This window comes from Plasmodium malariae (genome assembly GCF_900090045.1).
Source record: "Plasmodium malariae genome assembly, chromosome: 12".
Lineage (NCBI taxonomy): Eukaryota > Apicomplexa > Aconoidasida > Haemosporida > Plasmodiidae > Plasmodium > Plasmodium malariae.
Genome location: NC_041786.1, coordinates 482,238 through 501,962, shown reverse-complemented (window position 1 = coordinate 501,962; position 19,725 = coordinate 482,238). Strand labels below are relative to the sequence as shown.

At 26.5% G+C, this 19,725-nt stretch overlaps 5 protein-coding genes across 5 annotated transcripts; 2 read left to right on the top strand and 3 right to left on the bottom strand.

The window, feature by feature from the left end:
* Window positions 1-2,420: 2,420 nt before the first annotated feature.
* PmUG01_12020000 (conserved Plasmodium protein, unknown function) lies at window positions 2,421-7,139 on the top strand (the record flags this gene model as incomplete). Its single annotated transcript, XM_029006402.1, has 1 exon — window positions 2,421-7,139. The coding sequence occupies one exon, from the start codon at window positions 2,421-2,423 to the stop codon at window positions 7,137-7,139; it is 4,719 nt and encodes a 1,572-aa protein (XP_028862894.1).
* A 1,804-nt stretch (window positions 7,140-8,943) lies between these two features.
* PmUG01_12019900 (conserved Plasmodium protein, unknown function) lies at window positions 8,944-11,839 on the top strand (the record flags this gene model as incomplete). Its single annotated transcript, XM_029006401.1, has 11 exons — window positions 8,944-8,969; window positions 9,093-9,244; window positions 9,389-9,437; window positions 9,523-9,562; window positions 9,770-9,934; window positions 10,159-10,189; window positions 10,333-10,397; window positions 10,632-10,769; window positions 10,992-11,058; window positions 11,176-11,234; window positions 11,696-11,839. The coding sequence occupies 11 exons, from the start codon at window positions 8,944-8,946 to the stop codon at window positions 11,837-11,839; spliced, it is 936 nt and encodes a 311-aa protein (XP_028862893.1).
* A 64-nt stretch (window positions 11,840-11,903) lies between these two features.
* On the bottom strand, window positions 11,904-13,127 carry TRX2 (thioredoxin 2, putative; the record flags this gene model as incomplete). Its single annotated transcript, XM_029006399.1, has 4 exons — window positions 11,904-12,101; window positions 12,342-12,375; window positions 12,595-12,644; window positions 12,930-13,127. 4 exons carry the CDS (start codon window positions 13,125-13,127, stop codon window positions 11,904-11,906), a joined length of 480 nt encoding a protein of 159 aa, XP_028862892.1.
* Window positions 13,128-15,426: 2,299 nt separating this feature from the next.
* On the bottom strand, window positions 15,427-17,070 carry ROM6 (rhomboid protease ROM6, putative; the record flags this gene model as incomplete). Its single annotated transcript, XM_029006398.1, has 1 exon — window positions 15,427-17,070. One exon carries the CDS (start codon window positions 17,068-17,070, stop codon window positions 15,427-15,429), a length of 1,644 nt encoding a protein of 547 aa, XP_028862891.1.
* A 1,502-nt stretch (window positions 17,071-18,572) lies between these two features.
* Window positions 18,573-19,380, bottom strand: PmUG01_12019600 (conserved Plasmodium protein, unknown function; the record flags this gene model as incomplete). The annotated part of the gene is made up of 3 exons (XM_029006397.1): window positions 18,573-18,599; window positions 18,930-19,025; window positions 19,243-19,380. The coding sequence occupies 3 exons, from the start codon at window positions 19,378-19,380 to the stop codon at window positions 18,573-18,575; spliced, it is 261 nt and encodes an 86-aa protein (XP_028862890.1).
* Window positions 19,381-19,725: the final 345 nt, after the last annotated feature.

Sequence of the window (19,725 nt, the reverse complement as noted above, 5' to 3'; positions counted from 1 at the left end):
ATTTTAAATTTGTGCTTTGCTTAATTCCATCAGTGACACGATATTTGGTTTTCATTTTATTCGGAAAAATGGAGAAAAATAGAAACATATTTTGAAAATTAATTTCGTTGTAACAGTTATACTAAAAAGTAAGCATGTATGATAATGCTATTATAATGATATTAAAAAATGTACTTCCTGCTACATTTTAATGTTAATTGTAATTCTATATTTAATTTTCATTTCTAAAAAAGGACGCTAATATATAGAAAACCCTGAAGATTTCTTCATAATTTATATCCTTTGTCTAGCAACATGATTGAACGGATAAACATATTATTTTAAAGAATTTTCCTTATTTATCTATTTATTTTTCTATCGTTACATTGTTGTGTAAAAAAAATTTTTGCAAATTAATATGTAGTAATTTTGAAAAAATGTTGATACACTGACAAAATATACTCACATTATTGTGTGAAATACACTCAAAAAATAAAGAAAAAGTTGAAATATATGAAAAATCAAAACAATCCCTTTTTTTTATATACATATATACATACATATACTTTCCTCGTACGAATAAATTATTCATAAGAATAAACAACGCCAATTGATATTTTATTTATGACTGTAAAATTTTTCATTTAGAGCTACGTTGTAAATTTGAGAGAAAAAGTATTTAGGGGTCGTATATTACCAGAACACTTTGTTCCATAATAAAATTATGAAAAAAGGTACTACAAATTTGAGAACACTTTAGATGTTTGTTACTCATATGTATATATATATATATATATATATATATATATTGTGTATAAAATTAAATATTTATACTACTCGCATTTTTAGTATGAATTTTGTTCTAATATTCTTACGGACGTTAGAAAGTGTTCATTATCGCTTGCTTATTAGAAATAGATCTTCCTACATACTTACAATCTGTAAGTAATACTTATGTAAACATATCCTTATTTTATATTTCTTATTTTCTCCTTTCCTTATTAGACACTGTTTTCATTGTAAAAGTGTTACTACTTTTAATCATTATTTATGAATAATTTTTATTTTTCTTCTTATTTGGCTTATATAAATATAGATATATGCGTATGTGATATATTAGTATTTCTCTTAATTGTATTCGTTTATACATAAAAAAAACTGCGTTATTTTTTAACGCTGTAAAAATATCAGGGAAAAAAAAAAAAAACAAAAAAAAACCTTAAAATAAAAAAAGTAAATTTTATCTCAAGGAAATATATTGTAATTTTTTGTTTTATATTATATTGGCTTTTATATGTATACATAAATATATATATACCCTCTCACAATGTTAATAACAAATGAATTTTCTATAACGTATAATTTTACATTATAAAATTTTTTTATGTATTTTATTTTATACTTATTTTTTCTTCGTATGTAAAAAAGTAAAAATCACATAAATGAGTACCTAATAAATAAATATCTATCTATGCATATTTTTTAAATATAAACATATACAATTACAGAGCAAATAATATATATATATATAAATGTATATGTATAATAATGCCTCATTTCAGTTAACACTCTTTTTGAATATACATACATTATATAAATATCCATTTTTTTATTGTGATGCTATTATATATAAACTTCTCTTTTTTTTATTTTATAACTTACATTATTGCACGAGTTATTTTATAAAAATTTTGTCTATTTCAATACTTTTTTTTTTAAATGAATATAGTTATATGTGAAAGTGTAAAAAACGAGAATATTTTATAGAAGTTTAATAAAGATTACATGTATTATGTATATATAATATATAGGTAAAGCAAATGTAAAAAATTTCTTAATTTTCCAATGAAAGCGAATATACAGAAGTTTAAAGAATAGAATTCATATTTCGTGTTAACATAAAAACTATTTGTAAATATATTTCATATTGAAATATAGTTTTTTAAAAAAAAAAAAAAAAAAATACTTCAGAAAATGTATAAAAAATTAATAATTCGTAATTAGAATATATATATTTTTTTTTTTTAAAAGGCTGCTTTTGTACTGTTAATTATTTAAAAAATGTTATTTATTAGAAATATGAAACCTAGTTAAAAACGTAGTTATATAATTAAATATGTCGTCTCAATTTTAATTCATGTATTATGCCATTTTGCAATTGTATATCTTTTGAAATTTGGAAAAAAGTCACATGTATGCGGCATATTAATACATACGCGTATACATATATATATATTTATATATTATACAACAAAAAAAAAAAAAAAAAAGTAAAAACAAAATAGCAACTTAACGAGAAAACGAAAAAGCCATGACAGTAGTAGCAGCAGAAGGCGGGAATTTCATAATGTATGTCCGTGTATGTATATAAGTTATATAAATTTATATACGAATGAATATGCATATAAACGTAAATAAATAAATATTTGTACACAATTAAAATGATAACAGATAGAAGTGATCAAATGGACATAGAATATTATGGTAAACTACACCACGTGAAAGTTATGGATGTAGCTACAATTAGAGATTATACACAAAATGGAATGAAATATTCCGTTGTTTCAAATACACAGAGTAATAAATATATTTGCTTGTATATAAATAATGAAAAAGATGTATGTAATAGAGAGGAGGTTTCTTCCCTCTTAAAAATGGGTACCAAATGTTTGCAAAATAATTCTAATATAAATGAATATTATGATTTTGGAATAATAAAGTTGCATAAAATAAATAATAAAAACTGTAAAAAAGTAAATAGTTATATTAAATGTGTTAGCAAAAAATTGTCAAGCTTCAGTAAGAATATAGAAAAAGTGAAATCCTGTAAAATTTTCCACAGTGATAATAATAAATATAACAAGTACTCGCACCTGCGTATTCATAGAATGAACCAACGAATAACCGCCTCAAAAAAGAGCAAGCTATGGAAGCAATATGGAAACACTGATAATAGGGATATAAGTAACATACTTAAACTGCTTAAGAGAAGAAAGAAAAAAAAAAAAAAAAGAAAAGAAAAAGAAAAGGAAAAGCTAGAGCAAAAGCAAGTGCAAAAGCAAAGACAAGAACAAATGCAAATAAGCGGTATTTCAATTAGTGAAATGATACAATTTCCAAACAAAAATGAACCCCAAAAAAATGCGCTTATAATAGGTAAAAAGCAAGTGAAGGACTTTCGCATATATAACATCATAAAGCCATTACAACATCATAAATGGGGTAAAAATGAGGATGTTCGTAAGTTAGTTAAACTAACAGATAGCATTAATGTAAGTAATAGACACAATAGTAACAGTAACAATAATGCCAACAACATAAGCAACAACCGCAAGAGTAATTGTAAGAGTAGCGAAATAGAGGCTCATTCGAATCACAAGGATGTGGAAAATATTTCCGCCCATGATGTAAACGTAAAATATGTAGTGTGCAAAAGAAAAAGGAAAATAGCAAAATTAAACGAACTGTTAGTAGAAGAAGAAAATGTAGAGAATAATATCAATGTAAAGAAGTATAATAATAATGATGATACATGTTGTCCTATCTATATCAAAAAAATAAGAGAAAATAACAGTAGCATATTTGCAAAACATAGAGGAGTTACTTTTTTTAAACAGGATTTTATTAATAATTTAAAAAAAGAACTAAAAAGACATATAAAAATTTATATACATAAGAAAATTTTAAATGGAAAAAACGTTACAAGCTATAAAGATAAAAAAAATAATAATGCACGTTTACATACTATTATGAGACGTATAAATGGTGGTTACATTCAACATAACCCTGTTCTTTTTTTTAATAGTTATGAATTTGAAAATATGAGCAATATTTATTACTCCTACTTGTCTATTTTATTTAAAAAATTTGTAAATTATTATCTATTTGCATGCAAATGGAAATGCATAAAAGGTTATGGAGAAAAAGATTTTTTAAAAAAAATTATTTACAGTAGCAATATGCGTTATTTCTTTATGTTATATGGTTTTATTGCTATTAATAAATTCTATAATGAATACGCTAGAATATATTACCTCATGTGTTTGAAGCGAGATGTAAATATTTGCCTAATTCGAAACGGAAGAGGTAGTATAAAGTGGGGCCAGGACGATGCAAAGGGTAATATTGTTAGTATTAGTACTTCAAGGTTTTCTAAACTTAGTGAGCAGAAAGATGGTAGTGATCATGGCGACAATGAATACAATAATTACGACGTGAGTTGCATGAACAGAATTACTGTAGACAAAAGATTTATTTTAATGGGAGAATGCACTGACCGTATTACAAATAAAAGAAAAGTCACTCCTTTTTATACAAATGGTGAGAAAGAGGAAATAAGGAGGCGTGGGAATAAATATATTAACAAGAGAAGCGACAACATATTAGAACATGTTAAGGATCATATTAATTTTGATGATGCATATTATGGTAATGGGAAGAAAATAACTACAAGGGATTGTATTTGTAGGTTAAGTGGAAATAATTGGAGACACTTCAGTGGAAGTAACTACACAAATAATGATAGTAACTGTAACAATGAGAACGGAAATCAAAGAGAAAGTAGCGAATGTGAGAATAACGGTAATGGAAGTTATAACAATAGTGAAAATAGTAACAGGCATAGTAGCAGCGGTGGTAGGAATTGTAATAACAGAAGTAATAGTAGTAGTGGCGATAACAATGATGAAAACAATGGAGGACAGGGGAGTGGAGGCAGAGGAAGTGGGGATAGAGGTAATGGAGACAGAGGTAATGGGGAGAGAGGAAATGGGGACAAAAATAATGATGGAGATAAGAACAATAAGGAGAATAAAAGTAGCAGTAGCAACAATAGTAATGACAATGAAAACGAAAATGATACTAAGAATGGGGATCAAAATGGTAGTAAGAATGAGAGCCAAAATGGCAGTACGAATGGGGATCAAAATGATAGTAAGAATGAAAACCAAAATGGCAGTACGAATGGGGACCAAAATGGCAATACGAATGAGAGACAAAATGGCAATACGAATGAGAGACAAAATGGCAGTACGCATGAGGGTCAAAATGGCATTACGAATGAGGGTCAAAATTGTGTGGATAAGGAAAATAAACAGGGGAACAATAATATGAGTATTCAGAAGAACGAGCACGAAAATTATTACAAATTAATAAGGGAAATTGAATTTTTAGAAAAAAATGAGAACATGAAGGAATGTTTGAATAAAGAAAAAAACGAAGGCACAGATACTTTTTTATATGGAGATACAAAAGAAAGGAAGTTAATGAATGCGGAAAATTTTATTGTGAGACAAGAGAAGGGCAATGTGGAAAATGAAGAGGAAGAGTCCAGTGTAGAAGTAAACACACTATTAAATAAGGAAACTCCCTTTTTAGACATAAATCAAATAATTATACATACATCGTCAAATTGTGTTAATCAGCCGTTAAAATTGCCATTGCTTCCAGAAATGAGTCACCCAAATTCGTTTTCTTCTCACTCGCCGCGTTCTATTAATGTGTGCAGTAGTGGCAGTGCCAGCGGTGGTAGTAATAGTGGAAGTAGCAGCAGTAGCAGTGGCAGTAGTAGTAGCAGCAGTAACAAAAGTAGCACGCCTAAGAATTATACTAATCAGTTGAATGACCCCGATTTTGAGGAGGCATGCGACATTAGACTAATGAATACACCAGAAAATATGAAATTTTCTCAATCCCCTCCAACGAGCTCACTACATGCATCATGTTTACATTTAACAGATGTGAACGAGTTGGTATTATCTCCTAATCAACAGATGTATTCTAATAGTCCCATAAAATCACCTAATACTCCTCTTACACCAACATCCCCCCTTTTTGAATCAAATTATAATGCGGAAAATATTGAGAAAGTGAACTCGAATTATTTGGTTTCCTCTCCATATAGAAATGATATATTTTCAGAGTTTGATATGTTAGGTTCTTTTTTTGAATCACTAGATGAGTTAGAAAATAGAAGCGATTGTACAGAAAGTAGTAGTAATGATAATGGTAAGCATGGTAACGATTTTTCCTTAGATATGAATACCCAAAGAACGAAAAAGACCAATATACAAAAAGATGAAGTTATTTATAATTTTAAAAAAGACAATTATAAGAAGGTTTTTCATGCTTGGTGTAATAAAGGAAAACATGAATTAAATTATGATAACAAAAAATTTACCTCTGTTATGGAATGGATCAATTATGTGGAGGAGTTAATGTTTCATGAAGAAGAGGGGAAAAATAAAGGGCTAGAAGATGAGGAGGATATGAAAACCGATACACCTCTTAGCTGTTTTAATGAAGAAAACGATGGTCATGTTAGCGATAATATTAACAGCAACATTAATGGTAATATTAGTGGTAATATTAGTGGTAATGTTAGTGGTAATATTAGTGGTAATGTTAGTGGTAATATTAGTGGTAATGTTAGTGGTAATATTAGTGGTAATGTTAGTGGTAACGTTAGTGGCAATATCAGCGGCTATATCAGTAGCTATATCAGTGCCAATTTTAGTGACAATATGTGTGAGTATGATAACGAAAATGATACAGGTGCAGATACGATAGAACATATGGACAGCCATGATGAATATTATAAGGATAACGATGTACATAACTTTGGAGTAAACTCATTTAACGTAAAAAATATAAACATTTATGGTGACGATAATTATGAGAATAGACATGATGATCATTCTCATGAAAATAATCAAATGTTTGTAGATGCGATGAATAGCAACAGTCACTATAATGATTCGTTTTCTAACAACAATGGATGCAGGGAAAATTTATTGCCACAGTATAACAGTGCTGAAGATAACATTACGTATAATGATGATTTTAAGCAAAATGATGATAACTGCTTTTCCAGTTATTTATTAAATAATGAACAGCTTCGGAATAATTCTTGTGGCGTTATTGGCGGTGGTAGTTCTAATGGTAACGCTATTGATAGTAATTGCTTTGTTTGGGATTATGACTTAAGCGAAAAAGAGGATGTTAATAATAACAATAGTAATAGCAATAGCAGCAACAATACATCTGCAGTTAGTAACAGCAAAGACAACGATTTTGATATTAATGTTGTTGGAGAAGGAAGTATAAAAACGCAAAATAGCACGTCCAGCGAGAATATAATTTCGTCAAATTTTGTAGGATAGACGCATATTGAATGGGGTTAATCGTAGGAGCAGATTTCGCCCTTTTACACAATTCCATTAGAAATGTTCTTTTTTTTTTTTTTTTTTTTATTCATGATGTTTGCACAATTTCTTTCTTTTCTTTTTCTTTTTTTTTTAACACATTATATCTTGTGTTAGTTAAATTATATGACACCTTATTTTTATGTGTTAATTTATCTGTTATCGCATTAATTTTATCTCATTTTTTCTTAGTTCATTAATTTTATATACCTTATGACTTCATAATTTTACGACATCATAATTGCGTAATAATAATAAATGTATATGTTATTTTAAGGTACATTTCCTTTTTTTATTCCTTCCCTTTTTTTTTATTTTTTTTAAGTCAATCACATATGCATATGTACTTATTTACTTTATACGGATATTCCTTTTTACTCGTATACCCTCTTAATATGTACATCATTTTTTCTCTTTTTTTTTTTTTTTTCTATATTTGAAAAGTTACAAGCTTATGAATTAGTTTATTTAAAATAATTAATACATTTGAATTTGTAATTAAAAATTAATTGACCTGCTATATAGTCTTTTCATTTTACCTTTCCTTTGCCTTTTATTTTTCTTTTCCTTTACTTCGTACTTTTGCTTTTTATTTTTGCTTTTTATTTGTGCTTTTCATTTTTACTTTTCATTTATACTTCGTATTTTTACATCTTATTCTCCTTTTACTTCTTATTTTCCCTTAATTTTTTTTTTTTTTTTTTGCCATTTGAGTTTTATATTTTTCTTTTTTTGTGTTTTGCTTTTGCCATATTTTAAAAGAGAACAACTTTTAAAGAAAAAACGTATAAAACTCTTTGCATTTTAAAAAAAAATTAAGAATTTTTTTTTTTTTATAATTTTTATTAAAATATGAGGAATACGCATGCATAAGTTATGTGCTTATATCTATGTAGCATTTGTTTGAGTATTTTTATTTTTTTTTTGTAGGATTTTAAAATACGTATTTATTAATTTTAACTAATTAACAATAATTAGATAGTTGTTACTAACGGATGGGCAGTGGTTACTATTTCTCTTGTACATACACCTGTACCAATTCCTATACATGTTTTTCTTTTTTTAAGTGAAATGAAGAGTAAAATTTTATTAGGTTGTTACTCTTATATATATATATATATATACATAAGCATAAACACGTTATTAGCACATGGGCTGAAGCAGTTGCGGTATTCCACTGTGAATATTTTTTTTTTTTTTTTTTTAAGTAACATAACATGGGACTTCTCAAGAGTAAAATGCTTCGTTTTAGTTAGTCTCAGGAACATTCTATGTACAAAGTTTTATGAAAAGTATGTTGCATGTGACAAGTTGTACATTCCATGTCATGAGTGATGTGTATTGCATGTTATGAACTTTTAAGTGTGTGCAAGAAATTACACTTTTTGTTAATTCAATTATTTTACTTGCTTTTGTTTCCTTGTTAATATTCAAAAATAATAGACAAGCTGTTGTTGATACTTCATATCAAATTACAAGGACATGTATTAATTCGTTCAAATGGGTACACTTTTGTTAAAAGTAGACTCGTTTGTGCGTATATTTATGTGTGTACATGCAAGAACATAAATCTTTTTTTGTTCTCTACCATAAGGAAAAATACCTTTCATAAGTTCAACCATAGTACACAACCTATAATGTGTTTAAGGTCAAAATAAATCAAAAAAGTCGTAGAAGTAAATCAGTAGAGACGCGAAGAAGTATCAAAGTGAGCAGTAGAGAAAAAACAGAATAGTAGGTTTTTTCTTTTACGTAAAGGAAGATGGAACAGGGGGAAAATTTTCGGAAGTACGTTTATTTGTGTCCTGTTAAATTCTAAGAAAGTATATGTTCAGTGTGTGTTATAATTTCATTTATTTTTATTCATCTTTTCTTTTCTGTTTTTTTTTTTTTTTTTTTTTTTATGTCTAGGAAAAATAGTAATTATTCGGACCTAAAGTTGGAAAAATTTAAAAGAGAAGCATTTGAAATTATTGAATATAAAGACAAAATTATTAGGATGTTATGTGCTATTCTAGAAGTACAAGGGACAACAACTCTAAATATTAAAGAGTTCATTACGAGTAATACAGAAAGTTGTGTGTAACGTGATATATTTTGATTTATCTGCATTCATGTTGTATTACTTTTTCCTGCTATACCGTCACACGTGTATATATATACACCCACATATATATATGTACTGCAAAATAAAATAAATAATCTAGGCACAACAGATCAAACGAAAGGCCATTTATTCGAAAACAGTGAATACGAGTAACAAAAAATGATGGAATAAAAAAAGAAAAAAAAGACAAGTGAAATTTCACAAAAGGGAGTTATACCTCCCCCCATTTTTAAGGGACAACTCAGAAAAAAGTGACACCAAAATTTTGACATTCGTATAGGGTAAAAGCGTATAAAAAGAAAACGTCTTCGAGGAAGAGAACCGTAAGAAAAAGAGTCATACACAAATTGATGTACATGTTTATGCGTATGCCTGTGGGCATATATATATATGCATATTTCTTTGGGTTTATATACGTGTGTGCTTGTGTGTATGGTCAATGTGCCTCTGTAAAATGAAACCCTCCTTTCTTTTCTTCAAGTTAATTAATGTACCTGGTTTTAAGGCGTTAAACAAAAACTCAGAGCTAAATTTATTTTCAACCCCGAATAAAATAGATGAGGAATTAAATAAAGAAAGGAACTTTTCCGATTCTGTCTTGAGTTCCTATAAGTTATCATTAAACGAGAAACATTCAGAAAATAAGGTGATAAACAATGCCTTAAATATTTTTATCACTTTTAAAAGCTACATTATTTGAAGTGTATACACATACATATATGGATTGTATTTTTGTACGAAAAAAAAAAAAAGAAAAAAAGAATACAAAAAAAAGTTCATTTAACATAAATTTCACATATCCTCTGCACACCTAAATACATTTTCCTTTTTAATTTTATTTTTCCTTATTTTTTCCCCTTGTCTGTTAAGATAATAACAAGAGACATTTCAGTGAAAAAAAGTAAATTGTCATTCCTTTTTACTAAGCAATTTTTCGTTTATTTTGAAACGTTTCTTATCATTTGTGAGCAATGATAAGCATATTACATTTTCAACTTGCATTAATTTTTTTTTTTTTTTTCTTTTTTATGTATATATTTGTAGATATTGAAGAAGATATGCTCCCTAGCGAAGTAGAACAAGACACAAGTAGTAAAAACAGTGTACCAGTAAATCATTCTGGATTTGACAAAAATTTCGTTGAAAGCGTAAAATTGAAAAAAAAAGAGCACAACTGAGAGTAAATATGTTTGTATATATTGTGCATGTATCTATGAGTTCACATATATATATATATATATATGTGTGTCTGTGTGTGTAAGCGGGTGGGCATGTATATACCTCATCAGTGCAATGCATTTGTGAGTATGAAAACATCTTCGTTTTTCTGCTTATTCACAAAGCGGAAAAAAGCGTTAGAAAATTTTCGAAACAGAGAAACCAATTTTGAGTGTACATATAAATCGAATAGTCAAAAAGAACATAAAAGTTCAAAGACATCACCAAATATATGCGCGTCAAGTACTGAAGAGTGTCAGTTGGTAAGTCACCTACTAATGTTTATTATAACAGCAATATATATTGATGCACATATATATATAGGAATGTACACGTATGCATGTACATACATGCACATACCCGTAATTAACGTATATGTACATTGAAATATGTTTGCTTGTAGTGGGTATAAGATGATTGTACCTAGATATTTAAGTTCCCTTTTTATATATAACCATATGAACAATTTTACATCCTTTCCCCAGTGCTTAATGCCAAATACAGAATCATTACATGGAAATTTCCCACCTACCTTTTATAAGCTAAGTTGTGGTAATTAATTTTATTCTTAGACTTAAACACTTGGTTATAATTATTTTGATTTTACTTGTTTTGCATGTTTTGATTGTTTCGTTTATTTTTATTATTATTATTTTTTTTTTTTTTAAGATCATGTTTTTCACTTAATGTGTGTATACGAAACTGTAATAAGAAGGGAATGTAGAAAGGTACTGAAAGCAGAAAAACAAAAAATATGGGTCTTTTCCGGGCGCACATATGTTTATACCCCCACATATGTATATATATATATATATATATATTCATGTTCGCGTGCAACTTTAATGTATATTTAATTTTATGTTTAGCACTAATAATTTTTAAAAAGGGTTGAATGAAAAGAAAAATGAAAACATAAATTCATATAATCATTTAAAAAAGCTTAAATCAATGAATATATTTAAAAAATAATTTAAAAAAAAAAAAAAAAAAAAAATAGTAATTAATTTTAGTGAAAGAAAAAAAAAAGGCACGACGTGTACATTTTTTAAAAAGCTATACATATGATTCTGCATGGGCACAAATAATATATATATACAGAGTACATACACAAATATTAGAATGTGCATGTGTATATATATATGTATAAATGTAAGTGTGTATAAATTAATTCCTTTCTTTGACTATATAGACCTGTTGCATTTGTCACAACGAATTGAGCGAAGAAGATAGAAATAACATAATCAGCAAAGTAAAGCGCGAAAAAAAAGAAAATGAGAAAAAGAGCAAGATTCTGTTTAAAGTTATGAAGCTACAGGCAGATAACAATGATTAATATGAGAAAAAAGAGATAAAAAAATAAATAAAATAAAATAAAGTTTAGTGAAGAAGAAGGATCTTTACAAATGCTTTCTAATTAAAGTAATTAAGTCATTACTAGTAACGTAATGTTCTTTCCTTGCTAATACACTTTTATTTTTCATTACAACTATTGTTGGTAAGGATTTTATTGAAAATTTTCTTGCCATCGAATCATTCTGATCAATGTCAATCTTCACCACATATATGCGTTTACCGTAATACTTTTCAAGTTTTTCCTGTTACGAAAAAAAAAAATATGTACATGTTTCGTTTTCGACTTTTGCTTACAGGGAAACACATATTGACGCGTACACTTATATATATATGAAAGCATATACGTTTGCACAGATATGGGCTTTTACCCAAGCACACATATATATATAAATATATGTACGTATGTATGTAATTTTCTTCTCTTTATATCAACTGAATAGACTTTTTTGTAATTTTTCTTTTCTTCTTTTTTGTAATAATACCATTTCACCTCCTTGCATTTTACAAGCGTGACACCTACGGGGTTAAAAAAAAAAAATAAATAAAAAAGGAAATAATAAATATGTCACATATGTAGCTAACTACACAAAAATGAGCAGAGTGCCAACGGTGAAATAAATGTCTTATATTTTCTATACACTCTCGTGCAATGTGTAACAGTATAAAATGTAACATGACAAAATAACATAGAAAATGTAAGACACACACACACACACACACACTATTTTATATTACCATTTTGCAAAGAAGTACAAAACAAATACTGTACTTTTCATGTTAATACCCTGAATAGAAGCAAATATATATATATACATATATTTATTTATATACACATGTAAATAAGTACATTTTTAGTTACAGCGATTCTACATATCTACACCAGTCTTTTAATTATAAAGAATAACTGAGAAAACTCATAAATGTTTATGTGTAAGCAAAAAACATTAAAAAAATAAGGTGGTATAAAAAATGGTTATAAATAATAAATTTTATAAGTTGTGTAGAAATGTTCAAAGTAACATATTAAGAATACTTAAACATTAATATAAGGTGTGTTTTTCTATGCTTACATTTATAAAAGTCGATTCATTTTGCTGTAATCTTTTCGATTTATTATACATGCGTAAAAAGTACTTATCAAACTTGTTCAGAGGGGTTAAAGGACTAACTGCTTCTCCCTGAGGCGTTAGTAGATCTTTCGTACATTTAACATTGCTTAAACAAAAAAAACTTATAATAAAGAAACTTAACAGTACTATGTGCTTCATGATGAATTAAGGAAGGTATTATAAATATTTAACCAATGTGAGAAATGGTCAAAGAAAAAGGGAAATAAAAAGTTATAACTAAGATAAAGCAAATAAAGAAAATATGGCAAAATAATAAAAAATAAAACAAAATAAATTAAAATATATAATTGCCAGTTTTAAAAAAAAAAAATTCATCTCATTCGAAAAAAAAAAAAAAAAAATCACTGTTTTGCGTTTTTTCGCAAGAGTTTGCAAAAGCTTTACAAGCAAAACGAAAAACAAAAAAAAAAAAAAAATTTGAAAATAAGAGCTTAAAAAATATAAATGGTATAACCATCTTGAATATATAAAATGTTTAATTATTTATAGTAATATATATATATATTTATAAAATTGTAATATAAGTATAATGTATATATGTATATATATATATTATATACATATAGCATTTTTATTGTTTTGAAATCCTTCCTGACGGGCTTAAGCTTGCGAAGTCGCCGTCGTAATTATGGTACGTGCGCAGAAGGAATTTAAAAAAAAAAAAAAAATCTGTTGCATCGTTAATCATTAAGCAATGATATAATTTCCTCTCCCAAATATAAATATATATGTAAATATATATATAAATGATATAATTTACACATGTTATATTATTATTTTTTTTTTGAATCAGTTTAAAAGTAGCAGTCATTTTTTATAAACAAAAAGTTTTACTACAAATTCATACACAAAAACTATGTTGTACTTAGTCAAAATTTTTCAAGCAATTATAAATTCAATAATGTTCTAAAAAAAAAAAAAAAAAAATTACTATATATACTTGACGGGTCGAACATTTCTGTTATTACTAGTTTATATTATAGCCAATTGCCTTTTCTCAGAATAATTGGTCATATATATGTATATATAATATTATCCGTATATGTATATACGCGTACAATGAACATTTTATTGTGCTAAGAAATTCTATTTAGTATAAAAGTAAATTTTTTTCACAAAAATTCTTCCCCTGTGTCTTTCTCATAGTTAAAGTTGTATAGTAACATTGTATGTTACATAAGAGTTTAGCAAAGGTAGTTATACATTTATATATGTACATATATTTGTATAATTATTTGTATATACATTTGTATATATATTTATTATATGCATTTGTATATATGTATTAGTATATGCATTTGCATATATATTTGCGTAATGTATGTATAATAAGGGGTAACCTAATTTTTTCCCCCTTGACATCAGATTAAGTAACATTATACATATAGTTTACTGCGTTTTATTAGATGTAAAACACGTATAGGAATAAGGTACCATCAGCTGTATTTTATTTTAAAATAATTATAATTTTATTAACCAATATTCTTATTTAAATACAAAGCAAAGTTTTGTTACAAATAAGAAACTAAAAATCACTGCAATAGATCAATAAAGTAATATATGGAACATCTGTAATTTCTTTTAAATCTATAACAATATGAATGAAAGCATATTACTTTTCATATGCATGTTCTTTTGTTCATGCAAAAACTGTTAAATTATATTTAGGAGAAAAAAACACTTATGGCAGTAATTTTTTTTCCTTGTTCATATATTTATTACCATAGAAATAAAAAAAAATTATTATAAAAACTTTTAAAGGTTGAAGTGGTTATATTAGGGAAAAGTGTCCAAATGTTGTAACGTAAAATATTGTATAAATTTGTTTAATTGTTTATTGAAGTAGTTAATTTATTCTTTTTTTGTTTAAAAAAAAGTTTAAGTATAATCAAAAACTTGTAGGGTAAAAACATGCACGAAAAAAAAAAAAAAAATTAAAAACCTGTGCATATGACTATATATATATGTATTATATGGACATATGCCATAGGTATGTGAAAACTCTGGAATAAATTTCATTTCCTCAGAACAAATATATTTTTATATGCAGAAAAAAAAAAAAAAAAAACATAAGTTTAGAAAACAGCTAAAGAGATTTACTCATACAAATGTGATGTATTGCAAAGTAATATAATGTACAGTGTAGCAAAATAAAGCCTCAGCACACTTGTATTGTTTTTTGCCCTCTAGTTGCTCACTTAAGGGAAGAAAATTTTCTCGTTATCCTAATGAGTTTTTAAAGTGCCTTTTTTTTTTTTTCTTTTTTTATGTCTTTCTTTACGATTAAATAACAAAAAGAAAAAAAAAATTTTACGTATTACTACGAGAACATTTCGCTCTTATAGTTTAACCATATTTTACGTACATACAGAAGACACGTACAATCCTGTACATCCACGTCCATCATTTTTTTTTTTTTTTTTTTTTGTGTATGGTTCTACCTAGACATGGCTTCCAAATTTTTTACTTTCAACATATGAAATTTTAACCTTCTCTGAGATTGCTTCATTTTTATTGAGTACATTTTTTTCTTTATGTTTTGCATAGCACGAGGGTCTAAGGAAAAGAATAACTTCGTTTGTAGTTGCAAACATGTTAACATATCTACTAAATCTAAGTACGAGTTGAGGTAATCTATATATCCATTTTTGATTGACAAATGTATGAAGGGGTAATAATTGAAGTTGTTTTTTGTTTTTCTTTGATATAAATTGTAAATTACTCCTCCTAACATACCAAATAAATGGGCTGACCAAGCAATACCAAAATTATTTCTTTTAAAAAACAAAAAAAGGAAATTTGTTAAAATTGACATATGACATAATTGCAAAGCTGTCATCTTTAAATATGGAAGTGGAAATATGGATACAAAAATTTCATTTGGCTTAACTGTTGATAGAAGGTATATAAGACCCATGATAGATCCCGATGCACCTAATATTTGATTCCTTTTATGAAGAAGAATATAAGGAATAGTTGAAATTATTGCTGATAATAAACAAACATTAATTATATCTTTATCATTTATTTTTTTCTCTAAAACATTTGATTTATAATTAAAGAATATATAATAATTTTTTTTATTTTCTTTAATTTCTGGACATAATAAGGTGTTAGTAATAGTGTGGAATGCCCACATATTAAATAAAAAATGAGGAACAGTTATATGACTGATACTAGCTGTAAAAATTGTATGGTAATACTTTTTTTTGATATTTTCATAAGAGCAAATAAAATGTCTGCACATGAAATGAAAGAATTTCTTATTTCGAGCAATTTCACTTAACCTCCAACTCAAAAATACTACTCCGTTCACAAATAAAAACAAATTGCATCCATTGAAAATGTCATTTCTATAAAAATTATTTGCAATTATGTCTTTAATATTGTTTTCCTGTCCGGTCAGGGTGTTTTTGTTCCCCCCTCCGCTGTAGTCATATCCAAATGTTTGCTTTTTTTTAGTTAGTGTTTCTTTCCCTGAATTACTTTCCTTCATTTCATCCTTTTGATTTTTATAATCTAAGCTATTTATACGATTTATTTTTATTTCATACGAACAATTATCTTCGCAAATGTTGCACATTTTTATTTCATTTTTTTCGACAGGAGATAGTTCATTTTTATGCTCATATTTTAAAGCATTTTTATTACCACTGCTTATTTTTCCTTTTCCTTTTTCATCCTGTAAATATTCTTTTTCCACTTTTTCTGGCTTTGCAAATATATTTAGTCTTTTCACATAATGCAGAAAGGTACTACTGTCATCTCCCCCAATGAAATTATTACTTGAGCATTTTTTCTTATTTTCTACTTTTTCCTTTTTAGAATCATTTAATATAAACAGATGATAAATATAGTCACAGGTGAAAAAGTACACAGAACTAAAAATAATGAGTTTTAATTTTTCTCTTAGTTGTATATTTGTTTGTTTATTTATTCTGTCCTTTCGCATGGCAGCATTATTTTTATATATTCTTTGCCTTCTTGTATATTCGTGAAAAGTTCTCTTTCTATTTAAGAATAATAATATATTTCTCTTATGACAATAACTCGTTCTAAAGTATCTATACGAGTTAAGCATTTTATCTATGTCATCTCAAAAATGAATTTACACTCAACATTAGCAAAGAAAGGAGGTGCATTTTTCCGCTAACAAGGAAACGGATGGTGAGAAAGAAAAAAAAAAAAATAATAATAAAATAAAATAATAAAATAAAACAGAATAAAATATAGAAATATTTTCTACTAGTAGCATCATTAAATGGTATAACTTATCTTTAAGTTTTAAAAAAAAAAAAAAAATGAATTGCTTAATGTAAAAAACAAAAGTATATTAAAACATACTTTTAGATAACACCTACTCAAATGTAGCAAATTTTACAAAAATTTATATGCTTAAAAAAGGAGACATTTGATAAATTTGAATAACAAACATTCAAAAAAAAATAAATGCACTCATGAATAGGCATAACAAAAGGGAGAATCTCCTTTTTTTTTTATTTATATAGAATACTGTCAAATGATCCAAACGGATTTATAACTCGGTACATTCAAAGTAAGCATATTTGAATTTTTTTAATGGAATTATTCAAACATCATGTTTTATCTTTTCACTTGTGAGACCGTTGAGATGATTCACCATTTAAAAGTGTTGCTTCTCTTTTTGTGCATACAAATTATCATATGAGCGGAAAAAAAAAAAAAAAGTCTGCTATTTTTGCCCTCTTCTACTTTATCGTATTTTTTTTTATTAATTTATACATTCATTTGTCTTTTATATATTTATCGTTTTTTTTTTTGTTTTTTTTCTTTCATTTTGTTTTATTTCTTTTTTTTTTATTTCCATTTTTTCCTTTTTTTTTTTTTTATAAGGCCTCAAATTGTGCTAGTTTTCTTCCGTTTATACCATATACATTTCATTTTTGAAGCGAAGCAACGAGAAAACTTCGTCCTTGCGTCGTCGAATAATTTCACTTAAATACTATGAAAGGGATGAATAAAGATAATAGTTTTTTTTTTTTTTTTTTTTTTAATTTTTATGGTATTAAATAAAAAAAATAATATACCTCGAGTTACTAAAATTTCAGTGAACTGATATTCGAAGTGTTGTATTTTTTATCTGTTACAAAAAAACTGTAGAGTAATAAAGGAAACGATATGACATTGCTGTGTTGTACTAGCTACAGTTCTAACTTGAAATAGGGGAAAGTTGTTTCTATAAAATGGTATTTGCTATTAATTTGCTTTTAAATGTTTTTATTTACTACAAAAAATGGTCCTCTTTTTATATGCCCCTTGCATTCTCATTTAGTGCGAGATAATGTATCCACATATATATATATATATATATATATACATGTACATTTATGTATACTTCTTTATATAAAAATACACAAAAAATGAGAAATGGAGTAAACCAAAAAATGAACAACGTAAAGGGGAATAAGGGAATAATATATAGAACGTGCATATATTTTATGTGAAAGGAATTTTAAAAAATGGCTTTTCAAAAACTAAGGGTTTCTTTTTTTCCATTTCATTTGAGCTTGCTCAGCATTTTTACTTCAGTAGCTGATAACCATTTTAATTCCCCTTTTTCAAATTTCTTTTCTGTAATTGTAAAAAAAAAAAAAATAATAATGAATAATTGAGCAAACACATGAAATAGCACTGAGTACATGTATACATGTGAGTGATTATTACGTGTATTTTGAGCAGGGAAACGTGCAAACATATTGCATGAAAAATTTTAAATAAACTCCTTAATGGAGTAATGCCAAATTAAAGACAAATATAAACACACGCACGTATATACGTGTGCACATATACGTCTGTATGCATATGTAAGTGTGCTTATGTATGTACAAACATATAAATGTGTATGCTAATATTTTATTTCCAGTTTATCTATAAATTTCTTTTTTTATAAAATTGTATTACGAATCGACGTATGTTGCAATGAGTTTTATCGAGAGGGTAGTAAAACAGCAAAAATCCTGCAAAGACTTTTGATGATACCTTCAAAAAACTTTTTAGCTAGACAAAAAAAGAAAAAAGAAAATTAAAAAATAATTTATAAAGGTAAATTATATTAAAAAGAGGAGTGGAGCAATGAAAAAATAACTATAACGTTGATGAAAAGTTACAAAAAAGGAAAATAACAAAATACATCACAGATGAACTGTACAAATGTATATCTATGTATGTATGTATGTGTGTTCATTTATGCTCGTAAGTACATATTCATCATTACGTAGTAGGAAGTGTGCACTCCAAACAGGAAATTTCTGAAAAATCCATATTTTACATTTGGATGATATTCTTTTGGTAACTCAAAACGAACGTTCTTTATTTCGCACACCTCATATGGTAAACTTACTTTTTTATTCATGGTGTTTATGTAATTGGGTTTTATAAAAATATAAAGGGTATTAAAAGATGTTTAAAATAAATCAGTGGAAATGGCTTTTCTCAAGGAAAAATATTTGATCTGCATTTAATAAAAAAGTACCAGTTTTCACAAAAAAAAATTACGTATTTTATTTTTTTATATATACAATTATACACATAATATATATGTACATAAATACACATATACATATATATATATACATATATGTATACACAATTTTCTATGCATGCACTTATAAGCCTTTTAAGTTAAAAACATATTTTTTTGTCGCTAATAATTTGCTTAAAATATGGAAGAAAAAAAATATTTATTCTGGAATATGCA